The 21,797-nt window shown below is 45.9% G+C and overlaps 1 protein-coding gene across 1 annotated transcript in view; it reads left to right on the forward strand.

Moving 5' to 3' along the window:
* The window catches only part of LOC144506633 (interferon-induced GTP-binding protein Mx3-like), a 39,437-nt gene that overhangs the window by 3,923 nt on the left and 13,717 nt on the right, over nt 1-21,797 (forward strand). Inside the window, exons 2-9 of the mRNA XM_078233003.1 lie at nt 2,926-3,118; nt 6,095-6,232; nt 7,381-7,535; nt 9,619-9,757; nt 12,126-12,324; nt 15,644-15,722; nt 15,858-15,980; nt 19,540-19,684. Coding sequence (XP_078089129.1) covers nt 2,929-3,118; nt 6,095-6,232; nt 7,381-7,535; nt 9,619-9,757; nt 12,126-12,324; nt 15,644-15,722; nt 15,858-15,980; nt 19,540-19,684 — 1,168 coding nt within the window. The 5' untranslated portion in view covers nt 2,926-2,928. The remainder of the gene's footprint in view (nt 1-2,925; nt 3,119-6,094; nt 6,233-7,380; nt 7,536-9,618; nt 9,758-12,125; nt 12,325-15,643; nt 15,723-15,857; nt 15,981-19,539; nt 19,685-21,797) is intronic.

Raw genomic sequence — 21,797 nt, forward strand, 5'->3', positions numbered from 1 at the left:
ATGCAGGGGGTTATGGGGATATGGCCTGGCTGAGAGTGTGGTCAGTCCAGATGTGATGGGCCTCCTTCTGCACTGTAGGATTCCAGAGCCTTGTGTTGAGCCTATGTTGTAAATGCTTAGTGTAGCTTTTAATAAAAGAGAACCTCCTGCATTATCTGTAAATCTAGACCCATAACCACCATGTCTAAGCATCATTCACCACCATATCAGCCTGGAATGGTGCTCAATTCCAAGCAAGGACACTCACCTTTGACCCTGGAGGAAGTCTCGCTAAGAGATTTAGTTATCTCTCTGGTGAGAATTACAGCTCCATCGTCATGTCGTGGCACTGTAACTGATTGCGTTGTTCATTACTCGGGATTTCCAATGTGGGGCTGGAAAGCTCTCATCCCCAAAGGAATTTCACAACCAGCTAACCAAGAAACAAACAGCATAACATGAAAAACACTTTAAAAATGTTCACTTGCGGAAATTAAAGATTGGAATGTAGCCATCGGATAAAGATAGATTCTGAAATATTCTGAAAACGCTTTTTGAAACCAAAATTCTAAAATTATTAGCTTAAAAGATCTACTAATTGATTGTTTAATGGCATTCCACAAATATAGTTTTTTCTTTGGCTTTGTAGCTTATCAAATTTTAACTTTAAAGTTTATTTATTCATGTTACAAGTAGGCTTATATTAACACTGCAACGAAGTTACTGTGAAAATCTCCTAGTCACCACACTCCGGCGCCTGTTTGGGTACACTGAGGGCAAATTTAGCATGGCCAATCCACCCTAAGCGGCACGTCTTTCGGACTGTGGGAGGAAACCTGAGCTCCCGGAGGAAACCCACGCAGACACGGGTGGGGAATGTGGAGACCTCCTCGCGGGCAGTGACCCAAGCCGGGAATTGAACCCGGGTCCTCGGCACTGTCAGGCAGCAGTGCTAACCACCGTGCCGCCCTTGTTAAATTTCATCACCATTAAAACTGTGGTGAAGCTGGTTTAACAGGGTGTAACTTGCATGGAGTTTCGAACAGTGATGCAGAGGAGGAAAAGTTGGCCTTTTCGCTGATTTCAATGATTGCCGGATCTAGTGGGATCACATTGCAGCAGGTGTGAGGGAGCCCTGAGTGAGAGACTGCAACATCAGGATTCCACACTACTTTGCTGTCAGATTTCCACCAATCCCTCCCGCACCCTTCATCCACAAAACCTGGGTCATGATATAAAATTATACAAGTCCAACCCATTAAGCCATTGCCTGTTCTTTGAAAGAGATATATTATTGCAAAGGTTGTGAATGTAGCCCAGTCCATCAGGCAAACCAGCCTCCCGTCCATTGACTCCGTCGACACTTCCTGCTGTCTCGGAAAAGCAGCCAGCATAATTAAGGACCCCACCCACCCCGGACATTCTCTCTTCCACCTTCTTCTGTCGGGAAAAAGATACAAAAGCCTGAGATCACGTACCAACCGACTCAAGAACAGCTTCTTCCCTGCTGCCATTAGACTTTTGAATGGACCTACCTCGCATTAAGTTGATCTTTCTCTACACCCTAGCTATGACTGTAACACTACATTCTACAATCTCTCATTTCCTTTTCCCCAATGTACTCTCTGAATGGTATGCTTTATATAGGGTGCAAGAAGGGTAGCACAGTGGCACAGTGGTTAACACTGCTGCCTCACAACACCAGGGACCTGGGTTCGATTCCCAGCTTGGGTCACTGTCCGTGTGGAGTTTGCACGTTCTCCCCGTGTCTGCATGGGTTTCCTCCGGGTGCTCCGGTTTCCACCCACAGTCTGAAAGACGTGCTGGTTAGGTGCATTGACCCAAACAGGCGCCGGACTGTGGCGACTGGGGGATTTTCACAGTAACTTCACTGCAGTGTTAATGTAAACCTACTTGTGACACTAATAAATAAACTTAAACAGTTATAACATCAACTGAGACGCTCCGGCATCTGTTCGGGTACACTGAGGGAGAGCTTAGCATGGCCAATGGACCCAACCAGTTTCCTCCCAACTGACTGTGGGAGGAAACCGGAGCATCTGGAGGAAACCCACGCAGACACGGGGAGACTGTGCAGACTCCACACAGACAGTGACCCAAGCTGGTTAATCGAACCCGGGTCCCTGGCGCTATGAAACAGCAGTGCTAACCACTGTGCCACATTACACTGTGAAAATCCTCTAGTCGCTACACTCCAATGCTTGTTAGGGTACAGTGAGGGAGAATTTAGCACGGCCAATGCACCTAACCGGCACGTCTTTCGGACTGTGGGAGGAAACCGGAGCACCTGGAGGAAACCCATGGAGATACGTGGAGAAGGTGCAGACTCCGCACAGCCAGTGACCCAAGCCGGGAATCAAACCCGGGTCCCTGTCACTGTGAGGCAGCAGTGCTAACCACTGTGCCACCACGCCGCCCACAGGTTGCCAACTGGATGGGAAGATTCCAGAATGGAACCTGGCTCAAAAGTCCAAAACTTGTCATTTCTTTTGTAAATTGGTATTGGTTAACATCAGCGTAATTTAGAATTTATGTTGGTCTGTAAGTGCGCACAAATAAGGATCCTATCAGACTGGGCTTTTCCAAATTTAGATTACAGGACACAAGGATCCCCGTACTAGAACAGAGGCAGACCCTGCACGACTGACCACCCTTGATCATCATAGGTATCTGAAAGATTGCGTGTTCAGGTACTACATCAATTACCCAAGGCCAACAAGGTAGTAGAATATGCATAATACTTGACCACCAGGCAAAAGGAGGTAGAGAGGTAGAAATGCTTATGGAAAGAATTCCAGAGGCTTTGCAATGATACAAAGAGATCAGATAGGAAATACCAATGCTCAAAATATTTAGTCCCAACTCAGAAATATTCCAGTGCTCATGTGATCTTTGTTGAAAGATTACCCTTGGGTTTATTTACAGACAATGGATGCCAGGTTTCACGATAGTTATGAGGAGAGGATCCGTCCTTGCATTGATCTCGTCGATTCGCTGAGGAAGTTGGGTGTAGACAAGGACCTGGCTCTTCCGGCCATCGCGGTGATTGGAGACCAGAGTTCCGGGAAAAGCTCCGTACTGGAGGCACTGTCTGGGGTGTCACTTCCCAGAGGGAGTGGTAAGATAGCAACTAACAACAACAACATGTACAGTGTCTGTAATGTGGTAAATACGTCCGGGAATATTGTCAAAAGTAATTTGACACAGAGCAACATTACAGAATATTAGGGATGGGCAAAATTTTAGTTTTTAATGACCATCGGGTGGGATTTTCCCAGTCTTGGCTTCCCACCTCAAGTCAACAGAACTTTTGTTGATCCGTTAAATTTCTATGATGATTCCCGCAGTGGGCAGGACTGGAAAATCCCACCTGTCGTAAAGGGGGAATGAGAAGGAGACAGAGGCAGAGACACTTAGAGAAGGAATTCCAGATTTAGGGCGTGACAGCTGAAGAGATGGCTGATGTGATGAAGCGATAATTGGAAGCTCATCTTGGCGTCAAACATGTTAAGGTTGTGAGCAGTCAGTTGCCAGGGAGAAGGGAGAGTGCTGATGTCTCGGGAACACAGGGACCAAATACAGTGACTTCAGTGTTCGTGTGGGGAAAGAAATGCTGCTCAATCAGTACTGGATGCTGGATAAACAATCTGACAAGGAGGGAATTTTACTGGTACCTACTCATAATTCATCCTTCAACCAACACCTCAAGCTGTACATTAACTTGTTTCCTCTTTCATCACACGCCTTCTGGAATCTTGTTGGGCAAGAATGAATTCTAATACAGCACCAGCCACAGGTTTCCAAGTAACTTGATTATATGTGAACCATTATGAGAGACTTCTGAGCGATGTAATAAATTGCTAATGTTAGGGTTCCAGACCAGGACCCCAAGATATATTATGAAGAAAGACTAGATCCCAACAATATTTTATTTTTGGCATAAGTGTGAGGATAGGACACTTCACTTGGAGCAAATTCACTGGCAAATTAGGGATGTTTTATTTAATAATACAGCTTTAAATATAACTAGTAAAGGAAGCAGCTTAAGCATTAACAGTTGAACAACACTTAAAGAGGAAAGAAAACAACTCCAATTTCTAGTTTATGACTCTAAATAAGCACCATTCAAGCACAGATGAATCCCACTTTTCAACAAATAGTTAGCAAACCCAGGCATCTAGAGGGAGGTAGAGTTCAAGAAGCCTGCTAAATCTTTCTCACTTCAACAAGGCTTCAACCGCAACTTTAAATACAATTAGCAACCATCAACATACTTGCTACAATGAGTGCAGACAGGCTCAAAGCTGTCAGAGAGACTTTGTGGAGAGAGAGAGAGAGAGCAGCCTGCAGCCCTCTGCCTTCAAACCAATCCCAGGGCAGCACGATGGCACAGTGGTTAGCACTGCTGCATCACAGCGCCAGGGACATGGGTTAGATTCCTGGCTTGGGTCACTGTCTGAGTGGAATTTACACATTCTCCCCATGTCTACATGGGTTTCCTCCAAGTGCTTCGGGTTCCTCCCACAGTCCAAAGATGTGTTTGTTAGATGGATTAGTCATGCTAAATTACTCCTTAGTCAGGGGGACTAGCTAGGGTAAATGCATGGGGTTATGTGGATAGGGCCTGGGTGAGATGGGCCGTATGGCCTCCTTCTGACTGTAGAGATTCTATGATTCTGATTCTAAACCAGAAACGAAAGCTGTTTTTTCGCTATCACAGACCTAGCTCCTCCAATTTGCCATATCATCACATGACCCTGCATACATCAACCCATATTCCATTCCTTTAATAGCCCCAGGAAAAATCTTCATCTGTAAATAAAGATCCATTAGCTCTATCCTAAGTAAACACTACAGGCCAAAATGACTAATTATCCTGCTCTCCCAGCATCTGAGCTGCATTCCTTCCAGACATACTTGCAGGATAAAGCTGAATTTTAACCATTGTACCGAAACATTGAAAAAATCAACATCTATAGCAACTGCCTACTATCCTCCCGTGTCTCTCTCTAGATTTTATTCCCAGCCATTAGTTGGGGTACAATGAATCCTGGGACAGAGATAGTAGCTGGCCAGTTAGTCCCTGGAGCCTGTTCTGCCATTCTGTTAAATTCCAATTAATCTACATCACAAACCCAGCTCCCTTCCTTGGTTTATTCTCATTTCGAAACCTCAGCTGTCCTTTTGGGGGAGAGAGGTTCAAATTTTCACCATCCATTGTTGGACCAAGTACTTCCTGACAATCAAGCTCAAATTTTAAGGTTATGCCCTTTTTCCCAACCTGGAGAAATAGTTTTTCTCTATCTACCTTATGAACTATTTTAATCATATTGAACAGGCCAGTTAGATCGCCCTCAATCTTCTCCACAAAGATATTGGAAGATGTTTCCAATCCTTCCCTTATCTCTCTAAGCAATGGGCTCGCCTTTGCATGGCCTTTCTGCGTCACATCTACAAACATTCAATCCCTCCACCACCGACGCTCAATAGCAGCAGTGTGTACCATCTACAAGATGCACTGCAGCAATTCACCAAAGATCCTTAGACAGCACCTTCCAAACCCATGACCTCATCCATCTAGAAGGACAGATCATGGGAACACCACCACCTGCAAGTTCTCCACCATTCTGACTTGGAAATATATCACCGTTCCTTCACAGTCGCTAGATCAAAATCCTAGAATTCCCCCCCTAACGGCATTGTGGGTCAACCCACGGCAGAACATGGACTGCAGCGATTCAAGAAGGCAGCTCACCACCACCTTCCCAAGGGCAACTCGGGACGGGCAATAAATGCTGACCAGCCAGCAGTGCCCATGTCCCACAAATGAATTCAAAAAAACAGAAACCTAGATGGGAAGTCTGCTGTGGGACATCAGACGATGAGCACATTGACTGACCTCCAATGTTCTGTTCTTTTGTGGATGCCATACCATTCATGGTCTGTAGTTACCATTGCACTCAACCAATTGAGACTCAACAAATTTTCTTTCGCTCATTTAAGTGTGATCTGTATTATGATGCACTTACCTGGCAGTAATGTGTAGTTGTAAATCACTTGAAACAATGCCATCCTTTTTAATATCCCACGGCAGGTATTGTTACCAGGTGTCCCCTTGAATTGAAGCTGAAGAAAGCCAAAGAGTCCAATGTTTGGAAGGGCAAACTCACATATAGATCTTCGGAATGGGACCTTTCCGATCCATCGGAAGTGGAGGGAGAAATTCGGAAAGGTACTGCTAACTGTACTACACTGATCCCGCATTTGTGTGCCTTTTACTTTCTTTCACACTGCATGTTGCGTAATAATGATGAAAGACATGGAGGTAGAATCTTTACTAACATCAAGAAATAAGCATTGAACAGGCTTTCAATGATGTGAGTGAATGTGGTGTGAACATACAGGCTGGGAATGTCTCCAACTTTATTTTCCAGTTATGCTCAGCTAAATAACCTCAACCAAGTGGTGTTTGGATGTCAAAACTGAGATTTGAAATCATCCAGAGTTCCCAATCCTGATTGCTGGGCACTGCTCTTTAAGGCCCCAATTAGGGACTATTCTGTGGCCTCGCCAGCATTTTACCCCCAGCAATATGACCCCGCTATGTGTGGAGACTGCCAGCTGAACGGCAGCAGTCTTTCTGCAGCAGACCAGAGACTCCATGCTCCAATTATTGTGCCATAAGCAAGGATGGCTGCAGTCATTGTCCAGACGATGACTCTAAAGGAGGTTTGCTCTCTGCTCCAAGAATCCTACAGGCTTCAGTCCTCATTGTTTTTAATTTAGATCCACAACTCAGACAATGGCCGCATCTTCTCCAGCTAGCCTCACCAGTCACCATTCTCAATGGGACTACAGAGGCTCCAAAGATGTCCTCCATTACCTTCCAAACCTGAGACCTCTACCACATAGGAGATCAAGTTCCCCTCAAAGTCACACATCGTCCTGACTTGGAACAATATCACCGTTCCCTCACTGTCACTGGGTCAAAATCCTGGAACTATTTTTCCTTAAGGGGATGGTAGCACAGTGGTATTGTCACTAGACTAGTAACCCAGAGACCCAGAGTAATGTTCTGGGGACCCACGTTCAAATCCCACCCAGAGATCTGGAGTTAAAAGTTTAATGATGACGAGGAAACCGTTCCTACATACCTGCTTCTTTACCTCATGTTGAAGCACATCATCTGGACTAATTAGACTTCATTGCAGTGAAAATAGCCCATCATTCTCTCTTTTTTTCCCTCCCCAAAGGAAGCTCAGATTTGCTCACCATGTTTTTGTGCCACATGTTATATTGTCGCTGAGCAGACATCACATGGGCAGAGTGGCTTCTTTGTGCATGAAAAATATCTCTGACTCTCTGGTTACGTCTCTCCAGCCCAGGACATCATGGCGGGTGAAGGAGTTGGAATCAGTAATGAACTGATCAGTCTCCAGATTGAATCCAGCAATGTTCCTGACCTGACACTGATCGACCTACCAGGGATTGCCAGAGTCGCTGTTGGTAACCAGCCAGTAGACATTGGTGATCAGGTATGTAAGCATGGCTGTTAAAATATCAAATAACTCTTTTTATATGCAACATGTTTATATCCTCTGCATTGAAGAGCATCTCTTTAGTAATCAGACCCTCGTTGTTTGCAGTGTCTCTGTGTCAGCTATAGGAAATGTCAGATGTCATTAGTGGGACAATTCCAGCACTGCCCTAACTGGTGTCCCATCTTCTAACCTCTAGAAACTTAAGCTCCTCCAACATTCGGCGGCCAGTGTTCTAATTTACACAAAGTTATATTTCACCAATCACCCTTTTCTCACTCAGCCACACTGGCTCCCAGCTTACCAATTTACTAAACTCCTACCACAATCCCACCTTTCCCAAGCGACATGACCTCCTGCAGCTCTTACCCTGAGCAGATCTCTGCATTTCTCCAATTCTGGTCTCTGTATATCCTCCAACTTTCATTGCCCCACTATTGGTGACTGTGGCTTCAGATCCCAGGCTGTGAGTTCTGGAATACCCTACCTAAACCTCCCTGTCTTCCCACACCTCTCTCCTCTTTTAGGATGCATCTTGAAACCTATCTTTTTAGGCAATCTTTTGTCACCTGCCCACATGTGCCTTTTGGTGTCAGGAGTGTGATGGAATACCCTTCACTTGTCTACGTGAGTGAAGTTGCAACTACACTCAAGAAGATTGACACCATTCAGGATAAAGCAGTCCGCTTGATTGGCACCCCACCCACTGCCTTCAGAATTCACTCCCTTCAACACTAATGCACAATGTCAGCCGTGTATTTTGACAGCCCCTTCATAACCTGAAACTCCTATCACCCAAGACAAGGGCAGCAGAATGGGAACACCACACATTGTAAGTTTCCCTCCAAATCTCTCAACATCCTGACCTAGAAATATATTGCCATTCATTCACTGCCACTGGGTTAAAAGCCTGGAATTCCCTTCCTAACAGCACTGTGGGTGTACCTACACCACACAAACTGCAGTGGTTCAGGTCACCACCGCCTTCGCAAGGAAGTTAGGAATGGGAATAAAAATGGTGGGCTAGCCATCAATGCCCACATCCCATGAGAAAACATTTTGGAAGTATTTATCCATTTATGCTCTTGGGATTGAAATGTCTTTTCTAGGCTAAAGTTTGATTTGATTTATTATTCTCACATGTATTAGTATACAGTGAGAAGTATTGTTTCTTGCACGCTATATAGACAAAGCATACCATTCATAGAGAAGGAAAGGAGAGAGTGCAGAATGTAGTGTTACAATCATAGCTAGGGTGTGGAGAAAGATCAACTTAATGCAAGGTAGGTCCATTCAAAAGTCTGATTGCAGCAGGGAAGAAGCTGTTTATGAGCGGTTGGTACGTGTCCTCAGACTTTTGTATCCTTTTCCTAACGGAAGAAGGTGGAAGAGAGTTTGTCCGGGATGCGTGGGGTTCTTGATTATGCTGGCTGCTTTTCCGAGGCAGCAGGAAGTGTCGACAGTGTCAATGGATGGGAGGCTGGTTTGCGTGATAGACTGGGCTTCATTCATGACCCTTTGTAGTTCCTTGCGGTCCTGGGCAGAGCAGGAGCCATACCAAGCTGAGATACAACCCGGAAAGAATGCTTTCTATGGTGCATATGTAGATGTTGGTGTGAGTTGTAGCGGACATGCCAAATTTCCTTAGCCTCCTGAGAAAGTAGTGGCGTTGGTATAATTTATTCAGTTTGTTGAATGTAAGCCTTTCGATGTTCCGGTTTTTTGAGTACGGGATAATTTACTGCTAGTCACAAGTTTAATGGAATACATAATCCGGACAACTGCCCTTCTCTTTACTTCCTGTGTCGTACATCTTTCACTCGCTTGACAAACAACTTCATGTTGTAGTTAGGTACATACAATTAGTGACAGTCAAGTTCATCGTGTATAAATAGTTGTTCATTTATTCTTCATCCAGTGATTGCTCTTTATGAATTCTCTGACTCCTTCCTCTCCCTCCCCGCCCGCCCCCCCCCCCCCCCCCCCCCCGCTTCCCCCACCCCACCCCCAATGCGTCCCAATTTTGCTTTGGTTACTTGCAAACTGACTTTGCAGCTAATGGTTGGATGTTTTATTTCAGATTAAGCGACTCATTAAATCATTTATTAAACGACAAGAGACCATTAACCTCGTGGTTGTGCCGTGCAATGTTGACATCGCGACGACAGAAGCTCTGCAGATGGCCCAGGAAGTGGACCCCACCGGAGAGAGAACTCTGGGTAATTCGACTGAAAAATATCTTTTCTGACTATTTTTTTTAAAATGCCATTCCATTTGCTCAACCCTTAAGCATATTAAAGCTGGAAGTCAATAGGCTGTTGAACACAAAGCGAATGAAAGGATATGGAGATATTGAGGGAAGGTGGAGTTCGGGTAAAATATCAACTATGATGATGTAGAATTAGCTTAAATGTCCATAGCCTAAATTGGCCATATATTGTGTTTATATATATAGGGGTAACACCGAGAATAAAATAGGTTCTTGCCAACAAATGAGACTTGAGAGTTATTCACAGTATGGCATGAAATATACCCAGATAGGTAAATCAAATGTTTTCTGTTGCAAACTATTATTATGTTTTTACCTTTATTGTGCATCATTTTGCGAGTAAATGCTGTCCAGTATTCAGTTGAGGATAGTGTATACATTATATGGATGGACAGATCAGACGATTGCCCGCAATGGGAGGTATGTGGCCAGATTCTTCGGTCTCCCAGCCGCGTGTTTCCCGCCGGCGTGTTGTTTGCTGGTGGTGGGGCTCTCTGGTGCCACCGCTGTCAATGGGAATTCCCACTGACGTCACCCCACACCGGCGAGAGCCCCGCGGGCAGGGGTGCGCTGCCGGCGGGGCTGGAGAATCCCGCCGGCATGGACAGCCGGAGAATTCCGGCCGTGATCTTACGGCCTTGAAAGCTGTGCTGTGCCATGGAAATGTTCACGTGAAACTTCTGCAATAGGTGCTCCGGGTGCTCCGGTTTCCTCCCACAGTCCAAAGATGTGCGGGTTAGGTTGATTGGCCAGGTTAAAAATTGCCCCTTAGAGTCCTGGGATGCGTAGGTTAGCGGGTAAAATTAGCGGGTAAAAAAAAAAGAAAAGGGAATAGCGGGTATGGCCTGGGTGGGATTGTGGTCGGTGCAGACTCGATGGGCCGAATGGCCTCCTTCTGCACTGTAGGGTTTCTATGATTCTATGATTCTATGAGGTAATTTAAGAAAGAAGTTGATCTCTTTGAATAGCGTTCTAAGCAACTTCACCTGTTTGTGTGTAAATGTCACATAATACAGGTATGAAAGCATCATGGTGCCTGATATTGGATATCAGAGGTTGTGAGTTTAAATCCCAGCCTGGCAAATTCTGACATTGAAATCATTTTTATCTACACCTTAGAAGAGTAGAGGTTGCATGCACACCTGGGAGTATCTACTGGGATTTCAGGTGTAAAAGTGTAAAGGTGTAAAAATTAAAAAGTAGGCAGCACAGGTTAGCACTGCTGCCTCACAACACCAGGGACCCGGGTTCAATTCCAGCCTCGGGTCACTGTCTGTGTGGAGTTTGCATATTCTCCCCGTGTCTGCGGGGTTTCCTCCGGGTGCCCCGGATTCCTCCCACAGTCCAAAGATGTATGGGTTAAGTTGATTGGCCATGCTAAATTGTCCCTTAGTGTCAGGGGGACTAGCAGGGTAAATATGTGGGGTTACAGGAATAGGGCCTGGGTGGGATTGTTGTCGGTTCAGACTCGATGGGCCGAATGGCCTCCTTCTGCACTGTAGGGATTCAATGATTCTATGAAAAGTCTACAAGATCTGTGGGATTTTATATTTGGTTAGTTTTAACAGATGGAAAATCCCCTCGGGCCTATTGGTGTTTCCTCTCCCTGGTCGTCCACCGGACATTTTTCAAGGGAGGGGCGCAATGAGTGCAGTTAATGGTCATATTAATTTTTTAAAAGTTAAATAGATTTTCCTCAAATGAATCCTTGGCGAGCATGAAGGTTGGTTAATGTTTGTGGAAAATCAAGATTGACCCATTGAGCTCGATACTGAATTTTTGCACATATGCTCCTGTGAAACTCCTTAGCAGGAAAAGTAAAGTTGGAGAATCGCCCTTTGTACGTATTCAACACACCCTCACTGGTCTGTAGCTGCACACAGCAAGGCAGGACAGAGGAGAGCTACAGATTTGAAAGCAAATAAGAAGATATTTGTCACACAGCGCAGTGACAGTGGGGTGCCACGGTGGTTAGCACTGCTGCCTCATAGCTCCAGGCACCTGGGTTTGATTCCCGGCTTGGGTCACTGTCTGTGTGGAGTTTGCACGTTCTCCCCGTGTCTGCGTGGGTTTCCTCCGGGTGCTCTGGTTTCCTTCCACAGTCTGAAAGACGTGTGGGTCAGGTACAATGGCCATGCTAAATTGCCCCTTAGTGTCCTGGGATGTATAGGTTAGTGGGGTAAATATGTGGGGTGACGAGGGTAGGGCCTGGGTGTGATTGCTAGACTCGATGGGCTGAATGGCCTCCTTCTGCACTGTAGGGTTTCTATGATTTTATGACACTGTTATCTCACCAACAAGGTGTATTAAAATTGCAGGTATCTTAACCAAACCAGACCTGGTTGACAAAGGAACAGAAGGCAACGTGGTAGACATTATACAGAACCTAGTTGTGGAGCTGAAGAAAGGATACATGATTGTCAAGTGCCGCGGACAAAAGGAGATCAATGACAAACTGACATTGGGTGAAGCAATCGAGAACGAGAAAAGGTTTTTCGAAGACCATGAGGACTATAGGTAAAACCAAATACCATTTTTCAAAATCTTGAATTAAAGCTCCTCTCTGGCACCAAGTTGCATTCACACATCAACACTGCGTTCAGTGGTCTACACAGACTGGCATGGCGACACAGTGGTTAGCACTGCTGCCTCACAGCGCCAGGGACCCAGGTTCAATTCCGGCCTCGGGTCACTGTCTGTGTGGAGTTTGTACATTCTCCCCGTGTCTGCATGGGTTTCCTCCGGGTGCTCTGGCTTCATCCCACAGTCCAAAGATGCGCAGGTTAGGTTGATTGGCCATGATAAATTGACCCTCGTGTCAAGGGAATTCACATGGTAAATGTGTGGGGTTAAGGGGTTAAGGCCTGAGTGGGATTGTGGTCGGTACAGACTCGATGGGACAAATGGCCTCCTTCTGTACTGTAGGGATTCTCTGTTCCCAATCTGGCAACACCTGGATTTTAAAATTCTCATTCTTATTTTCAAATATCCCACCAGCCTCACCTCTCCCTATTTCTGTCACCTCCTCCAGCCCTCCCAAGGTCTCTGTGCTCCTCCAAACCCAGCCTCCTGATATTTCTTTCCTCTAACATTGGCAGCTGTGCCTTCAATCTCCAACTTCCTAAACTCTGGAATTCTCTCCCTAAACTTCTCTCTTTTGCCACTTCTTAAAGCTCTTTGACTAAACCTTTGGCCATAGGCTCTAATACTTCCTGATATGATCAATGTCAAAATTTATATTAGTTTAAGTTTATTCTTTCATCAGATATGGGTGTCACTGGCAAGGCCAACATTTGTTGCCCATCCCTAATTGCCCTTGAACTGAGTGGGCTTGTGAGGGCATTTCAGAGAGCAGTTAAGAGTCAACCACATTGCAGTGGGTATGGAATCACATGTCGGCCAGATTGGGATAAGGGTGACAGATTTCCTTCCCTGAAGGACATTAGCGAACCAAATGGGTTTTGATAATCAATGATCATTGTAATGGTCACCATTACGGAGACTAGGGCCGGAATTGTCCATTCTCACATGCCCCACTACCGCTGCCAGCAAGAACAGAGAGGACAGCACCTCTGCTGTCATGATCCAAGACCATAAGACATAGGAGCTGAATTAGGCCATTCAGCCTGTGGGATAGAGGGAAATTTGGCCGATTGGATAAGTAACTGGCTATCTCGTAGAAGACAGGGTAGTGGTGGATGGAAAATTTTCAGACTGGAGGCCAGTTACCAGCGGTGTACCACAGGGATCAGTGCTTGGTCCTCTGCTATTTGTGATTTTTATAAATGACTTGGAGGAGGGGGCTGAAGGGTGGATCAGTAAATTTGCTGATGACACCAAGATTGGTGGAGTAGTGGATGAGGTGGAGGGCTGTTGTAGGCTGCAAAGAGACATTGACAGGATGCAGAGCTGGACCGAAAAATGGCAGATGGAGTTTAACCCTGATAAGTGCGAGGTGATTCATTTTGGTAGGACAAATTTGAATGCGGATTACAGGGTCAAAGGTAGGGTTCTGAGGAATGTGGAGGAACAGAGAGATCGTGGGGTTCATATCCACAGATCTCTGAAGGCTGCCACTCAAGTGGATAGAGCCATGAAGAAGGCCTATTGTGTGTTAGCGTTTATTAACAGGGGGTTTGTGTTTAAGAGCCGTGGGGTTATGCTGCAACTGTACAGGACCTTGGTGAGACCACATTTGGAATATTGTGTGCAGTTCTGGTCACCTCACTCTAAGAAGGATGTGGAAGCATTGGAGAGAGTGCAGAGGAGATTTACCAGGATGCTGCCTGGTTTGAAGGGTAGGTCTTATGAGGAAAGGTTGAGGAAGCTAGGGCTTTTCTCTTTAGAGCGGAGGAGGATGAGAGGCGACTTAATAAAGGTTTATAAGATGATGATGGGGATAGATAGAGTGGACGTTCAGAGACTATTTCCTCGGGTGGATGTAGCTGTTACTAGGGGGCATAACTATAAGGTTCATGGTGGGAGATATAGGAGGGATGTCCGAGGTAGGTTCTTTACTCAGAGAGTGGTTGGGGTGTGGAATGGACTGCCTGCTGTGATACTGGAGTCGGACACTTTAGGAACTTTCAAGCGGTTATTGGATAGGCACATGGAGCACACCAGAATGATAGGGACTGGGATAGCTTGATCTTGGTTTCGGACAAAGCTCGGCACAACATCGAGGGCCGAAGGGCCTGTACTGTGCTGTACTGTTCTATATTCCACCCATCGAGTTTGGTCCACCATTCAATGCGATCATGACAGATTTGAAATGATAATCCTCAACTCCACTTTTCTGTCTTACCCTTGGAATCTTTGATTCTCTTATTGATTAAGAATCTGTCTATCTCAGCCTTGAACATACTTAACAAAGTTAAAGTTTATTTATTAGTCACAAGTTGGCTTACATTAACAATGCAATGAAGTTACTGTCGTCACACTCCGGTGCCTGTTCAGGTACACTGAGGGAGAATTTAGCACGGCCAATGCACCTAATCAGCACGTCTTTTGGACTGTGGGAGGAAACCGGAGCACCCGGAGGAAACCCACACAGACACAGGGAGAATGTGCAGACTCCGCACAGACAGTGACCCAAGCCGGGAATCGAACCCGGGTCTCTGGCGCTGCAAGACAGCAATGCTAACCACTGTGCTGACAGCCAAACCTCCACATCCCTCTGCAGTATAGAATTCCACAGATTCACTACTCTCATTGATATGTAGCAGGGTAGTGGTAGTCCTAGTACCAATCTCTGGAACCCTACTGTATACCTTCTTCTGGTCTGACTGCGCGATTAATTCACTCGGGAGGCTGGATCGTACCCGGGAAATAAAGGCTTTTATTAGCAACAAGAATGGAGCATACTGCTTAACAATACAATCCCAGACTAAAGGGTCACTAGGAAGTGCAGTGACCTTTATACTCCTATAGGTAGGCGGAGCCAACCGGAGTGTACCACAGAACGATACCAACAGGTGGAACACCCCAACCCTAACCCCAACAGTAACAAGAGTAACATATGTACAAGTACCCATAGTGATAACCATCTATGGTTCAGTACCCATAGTGGTAACCATCTATGGTTCACCACAACCACGTCTCTCTTTCCTGGATAGGAAAGGTTTAGAAGGATATGGGCGAAATGCAGGCAAACAGGGCTGGTTCCGTTTAGGAAACCTGGTTGGCTTGGACGAGTTGGGCTGAAGGAACTGTTTCTGGGCTGTATGTCTCTACGACTCGATGTCACTCACAACCAGTTACGTATCCATGTCTAGAATGTTCATAGAGAATAATTGCCATGCGACTAAGATGGTTGTGCAATTCCTTTGCTTCCCAGGCCTCTTTTGGATGATAAGAAGGCCACCATTCCATGCTTGGCCGATAGACTCACAACTGAACTTGTTGAGCACATTCTAGTAAGTTTTTGCCAAATGCTTTATGGTACAGCATGATTCACATTTCCAGAGGTTCAAATCAATCACTTTAACATGAGATTTTGCATGTTATTAGTTTGAGACAGAAATCATCTCTTTTCATTTATTTTTTTAAAGCAATCTTTGCCTGATTTAGAAAAGGAAATTGAAGACAAAATCTGTGCAACGTCCAAAGACTTGGCAATATATGGTGAAGGAGTTCCAGAAACAAGCCATGAAAAAGTAACTTTCATGATTCAGGTTGGTATTTCGTACTCGACATGAGTAAAAAATCGTCAAACCTAACAAGGGGCAGCACGGTAGCACAGTGGTTAGCACTGCTGCTTCACACTCCAGGACCTGGGTTCGATTCCCGGCTTGGGTCACTGTCTGTGTGGAGTTTGCACATTCTCCTCGTGTCTGCGTGGGTTTCCTCCGGGTGCTCCAGTTTCCTCCCACAGTCCAAAGATGTGCGGGTTAGGTTGATTGGCCATGCTAAAATTGCCCCTTAGTGTCCTGGGATGCGTAGATTAGAGGGATTAGCGGGTAAAATATGTAGGGATATGGGGGTAGGGCCTGGGTGGGATTGTGGTCGGTGCAGACTCGATGGGCCGAATGGCCTCTTTCTGTACTGTAGGATTTCTATGATATGACTCCGCTGGCTCTGGACCCTAAATTAGGCCAGAATTCTGACATTTGTTTTAGTCATTTGTGGAACATGGGCGTCCCTGGCTGGCCGGCATTTATTGCCCATCCCAAGTTGCCCTTGGAGGGCAGTTGAGAGTCAACCACATTGTTGTGGCTCTGGAGTCACATGTAGGCCAGACCTGGCAAGGACGGCAGATTTCCTTCCCTAAAGGACATTAGTGAAACAGATGGGTTTTTCCGACAATTGACAATGGTTTCATGGTCATCAGTAACATAGAAACATAGAAGCTAGGAGCAGGAGGAGGCCATTTGGCCCTTCCAGCCTGCTCCGTCAAATTATCACGATCATGGATGATCATCCAACTCAAAAGCCTAATCCTGCTTTCTCCCCATAACCTTTGATCCCATTCACCCCAAGTGCTATATCCAGCCGCCCCTTGAATACATTTCATGTTTTGGCATCAGCTACTTCCTGAGGTACTGAATTCTACAGGCTCACCACTCTTTGGGTGAAGAAATGTCTCCTCATCTCCGTCCTAAATGGTCATAGATTCTTAATTCCAGATACTTTTTATTGAATTCAAATTCCACCATCTGCTGTGGTGGGTTTCGAACCCAGGTCCCCAGAACATTAGCGATAATACCACTGGGTCGCCGCCTCCCCATGACGTGCTGTTCCTGGCATGCTATCTGGCACTCTTCATTGAACCAGGGTTAATCCCCTGGATTGGTGTTAGTGGTAGAGTGGGGGATATGTCAGGGATATGCCTGACTTCCAATGTCTGGCAATGTCTATCGACGCTACATCTGGGCCTTCTGATGGACAGAAATGAAGGAGCCCTTGCTCGAGGGAGTTTCTACTCTTGGGGTTTGCATGGAATGGATGAAGGTTTTGTCTGATGGAATCCCTGCTGATTTCAGCTGCACTTTGCGTCATGGGGGGGCGATGGCCTACCCACCCGGGACGTTGGAGCTCCAGGACCCCTCCCTGCTGGCCTAACCACCGATGCCACAATTGCTTCCCTCCCAAACCCACCGGCAATACTTTACTATCCTACCCCTGAACACCTGGGACTTGGCGTTGGACGCCAACTCTCAGGTTGCCATCCTTAAAATTCTACCCTCAAGAGTTTTGGAGAATTCCAGATGCAGGATCTTTGTGTGGGGACTTCCAAGAGATCTCCCAGTGCATTTTCCAGGGTAACTCCATGGTACAACCATCCAGAGACTGGAAGATCCAACCGGGTCAAAGTTTCTTTACTATGTATTGACATTACATCATTTAAAAATTAGCACCTTCTCCATCATATAGTAACTCAAATAAAAAAATAACTTGCTGGAAAAATGCAGCTGGTCAGGCAGCAGCTGTGGAGAGGGAAACAGTTTTAAGTCCAATGTGATTCTTTTGTGTAAACACGAGGTGCAATTTTGTGCCTGCGTTCATCATCAGCACGAATGGCAACACGGGTGCAATATCTCGCCGGTGAGATCTTGTTTCCCGATTTTCCATGCCCCCCACCAGTGACGTAACGAGGTTCCTGCCCATAAAAGGCAAGAATCTCACTGTAACGCAATTTAGGGGGAGCGATGGCCTATATCGTCTGTGGTATTACGGCTGGACTATTAATCCAGAAACTCCGCTAACGTTCTGGGGACTCGGGTTCAAATCCCACCACAGCAGATGATGGAATTTGAATTCAATAAAAAGTATCTGAAATTACGAATCTATTGATGACCATGAAACCATTGTCGATTGTGGGAAAAACGCATCTGGTTCACTAATGTCCTTTAGGGAAGGAAATCTGCTGTCCTTACCTGGCCTGGCCGATATGTGACTCCAGACCTACGGCAATGTGGTTGACTCACAACTGCCCTCGAGGGATGGACAATGAATGCTGGCCCAGCCAGTGACACCCATGTCCCATGAATGAAAATAAATAAATAAATGATAATATAGTGAGCGAGTCCCGTGCCACATGATATCCCTCCCCCTCCCCCAGTGAATATTCATTGGCAAGTTTTACAGCAGGTTTATAAAGGCCCCTCTGTCGAGCGGATTGACCTGGGGGGGCACAAAGGTAAGTATAATCCACGGTGGGGGGGGGGGGGAGGGGCATGGCCAAGCAGTGTCCTGCGCTGGGGCTTGTGAGAGGGGTCTTCGTGTCCCAATCTCTGTGGAGTCGTCCTTACTGTCTCTATCAGGCTCTGCCCTGACACTGTAAGCCCCACTCACCGATTAATTTTTCACAGTGCCAGAAAATTTGGTCTAAAAACTCAGCTGTGCCACTGGAGAGCTACATGCCAGTTTTCAGTCAGGGCCTGACACTCTGAAAGAATAGGGCAAAATTCCTGTTTCTCTCTCCGCAGATGCTGCCAGACCTGCTGAGATTTCCCAGAATTTTCTGTATTTATTTCAGATCTCTAACATCCGCAGGATCTTGTTTTTATAGAGTAAATCAAAGTTATTCACTAATTTAAGTACTTCATTCAGATTACCTGACTCCCCAAAGCCTATCCACCATCTACAAGGCACAAGTCAGGAGTGTGGTGGAATACTCCCCACTTGCCTGGATGGGTGCAGCTCCAACAACACTCAAGAAGCTTGACACCATCCAGGACAAAGCAGCCCACTTGATTGGCACCACATCTACAAACATTCAATCCCTCCACTACCGACTGCTCAGTAGCAGCAGTGTGTACTATCTACAAGATGCACTGCAGCAATTCACCAAAGATCCTGAGACAGCACCTTCCAAACCCATGACCACTTCCATCTAGAAGAAGAAGGGTAGCAGATAAATGGGAACCCCACCACCTGCAAGTTCCCCTCCAAGCCACTTACCGTCCTGACTTGGAAATATATCGCCGTTCCTTTGCAGTCGCTGGTTCAAAATCTTGGAATTCCCTCCCTAACGGCATTGTGGGTCAACCCACAGCACATGGGCTGCAGCGATTCAAGAAGGCAGCTCACCACCACCTTCTCAAGGGGCAACTAGGGATGGGCAATAAATACTGGCCAGCCAGCGAAGCCCACATCCCACAAATGAATAATAACCACTTCCCCAAAGCAATCACTCATTCCAACAGCAGTATTTGCCCGAGAAACCATAGTTCAAGGCCATAAGGAGCAACAAGTGATCAGCATTTTCACTGTGTCCGGTTTTGTTCACAGAAACTCAGTATCTTTGGTGAAAACCTCAAGAGTTTATCTTCAGGGGAGGAACCTGAAGATTGCATCAAGGAGGAGAGGTGCTTCACAAAAGTACGGATGGAGTTTGAAAACTGGAAAATTCAGCTTGATAAAGTTAAAGTACAATGTGAGTGCAAAACAAAATAGAGGCAACAGTCACGTCATTTTGAAAGCTTGTTCTTTTAGTCCCGCCAGAGCCAAGCAGGGATTTCTGATCGAAAACTGGAGAAATTATATTCATATCTAATTAAACCAGGCTGGAGAATCTTTTATCTTTTACCATATTCCATCAGAACTGTAGAAGTGTCCATCATTCACAGAGATTCTAAAACCTCCCCACGTTCATTCTCCCATTCCTGAGGCAACTTATTTATTTATCTATTTATATAAATAAATTTATCTATTTATATAAAAATAAAAAAAGTTTATTTATTAGTCTTACATTAACACTGCAATGAAGTTACTGTGAAATTACCCGAGTCGCCACACTCCGGCATTTGTTCGGGTCAATGTACCTAACCAGCACGTCTTTCAGAATGTTTGAGGAAACTGGAGCACCCAGAGGAAACCCACGCAGACACGGGGAGAACGTGCAAACCCCACGCAGACAGTGACCCGAGCCGCAATCTCCGTTATGACTCATAGAATCCCTACAGTGCAGAAGAAAGCCATTTGGCCCATCTAGTCTGCATTATCCCACCTTTTTTTTATCTTACCCAGGCCACATCCCCATAATCCCACAGACTGTGACCCAAGCCGGGAATCAAACCCGGCTCCCCGGGGCTGTGAGGCAGCAGTGCTAACCACTGAGCCACCGTGCCACCCTTTGGTACTGTACTCAGTCCCATATTAACCTTGCATTTACCAGACCCTTCTACTACACATAGTATGCTTCTAAATTCTTGGATTCTGAGTTGAGGGAGGAAAGAGAAGTACAAATGATGTCAGCTGTGGCTTAGGTGCCTCTGAGTAAGCTGGCTGTGGGATTTGAGCACTAAAATCTAGATGATACTCTAGAGTGGCACTGATGATGAGGAGTGCTATGCTCTTTGATGTCCCATACTTCATATGAGATGTCTAACCTTTTAGGTAGATTCCACAATCAACATCATTAAAATAGATGGTCCCTTGCTGCTTATGGGATCTTACTGCACATTTCAGCTTTTCATACATTGAAACATGACTACACTGCAACACTATAACCTTTCCTTCTCCCCTATGTACTCTATTAATGATATATTTTGACAGTGTAACACGCAAGAAACCATACTTTTCATTGTATCCCAATACATAGTCGGTGGCACAGTGGTTAGCACTGCTGCCTCACAGCGCCAGGGACCCGGGTTCGATTCCTGGCTTGGGTCACTGTCTGTGCGGAGTCTGCACATTCTCCCCGTGTCTGCGTGGGTTTCCTCCAGGGTTCTCCGGTTTCCTCCCACAGTCTCAAAAACGTGCCGTTTAGGTGCATTGGCCATGCTAAATTCTCCCTCAGTGTACCCGAACAGGCACCGGAGTGTGGTGACTCGGGGATTTTCTCAGTAACTTCATTGCAGTGTTAATGTAAGCCTACTTGTGACACTAATAAATAAACTAAACAAATGTGACAATAAGAAATCAAATCAAAAATATTTCATTAGCTGTGAAGCACTTGGGACAGCCTGTATATAATGTGACTGCCACAATACCAGCCTCCGAGGCCTTTTGCAATGTTCTAGTGAACCCCAATGCAAACTGGAGGCACAGCACCTCATCTTCCGATTTGGCCTTCCTGACTGAACATTGAGTTCAACAAGTTCAGAGCATGAACGGTCTCCTCCATCTTCACCCCATTTCCATTTATTTTATTTCATTTCTTCTTTTCATCTCATTCATCCATTTTTATCACCCTTTATTCCCATTTCCATTTTTCCACTTTACAATTCTCGCTCTCCATCTTGCCGCCATCCCATCACCCCCGCCCCCGCTGCCCTCCCTCCGCCGCCCCCCCCCCCCCCCCCCCCCCCGCTGCCCTCCCTCCTTTCAGGGCAAATGCCACATTCCTCAGGCAGTCCCTTAGCAGTCTGTACCTGTTCTGCCATTCGCACGTTCTGATCACTGAATGGACGCTCTTAGCACCTTCTCAGCCTTCTTCATCCTCATTTACATTTCCTTTGTCCAATTACAGCCCCCCATCCCCACCCCCACCATCATAGTATAAACCTCTTCTGATTTTCTTTGCTCTTAGCCCTGCCGAAGAGTCA

The sequence above is a fragment of the Mustelus asterias genome, chromosome 17, assembly GCF_964213995.1.
Source record: "Mustelus asterias chromosome 17, sMusAst1.hap1.1, whole genome shotgun sequence".
Taxonomy (NCBI): domain Eukaryota; kingdom Metazoa; phylum Chordata; class Chondrichthyes; order Carcharhiniformes; family Triakidae; genus Mustelus; species Mustelus asterias.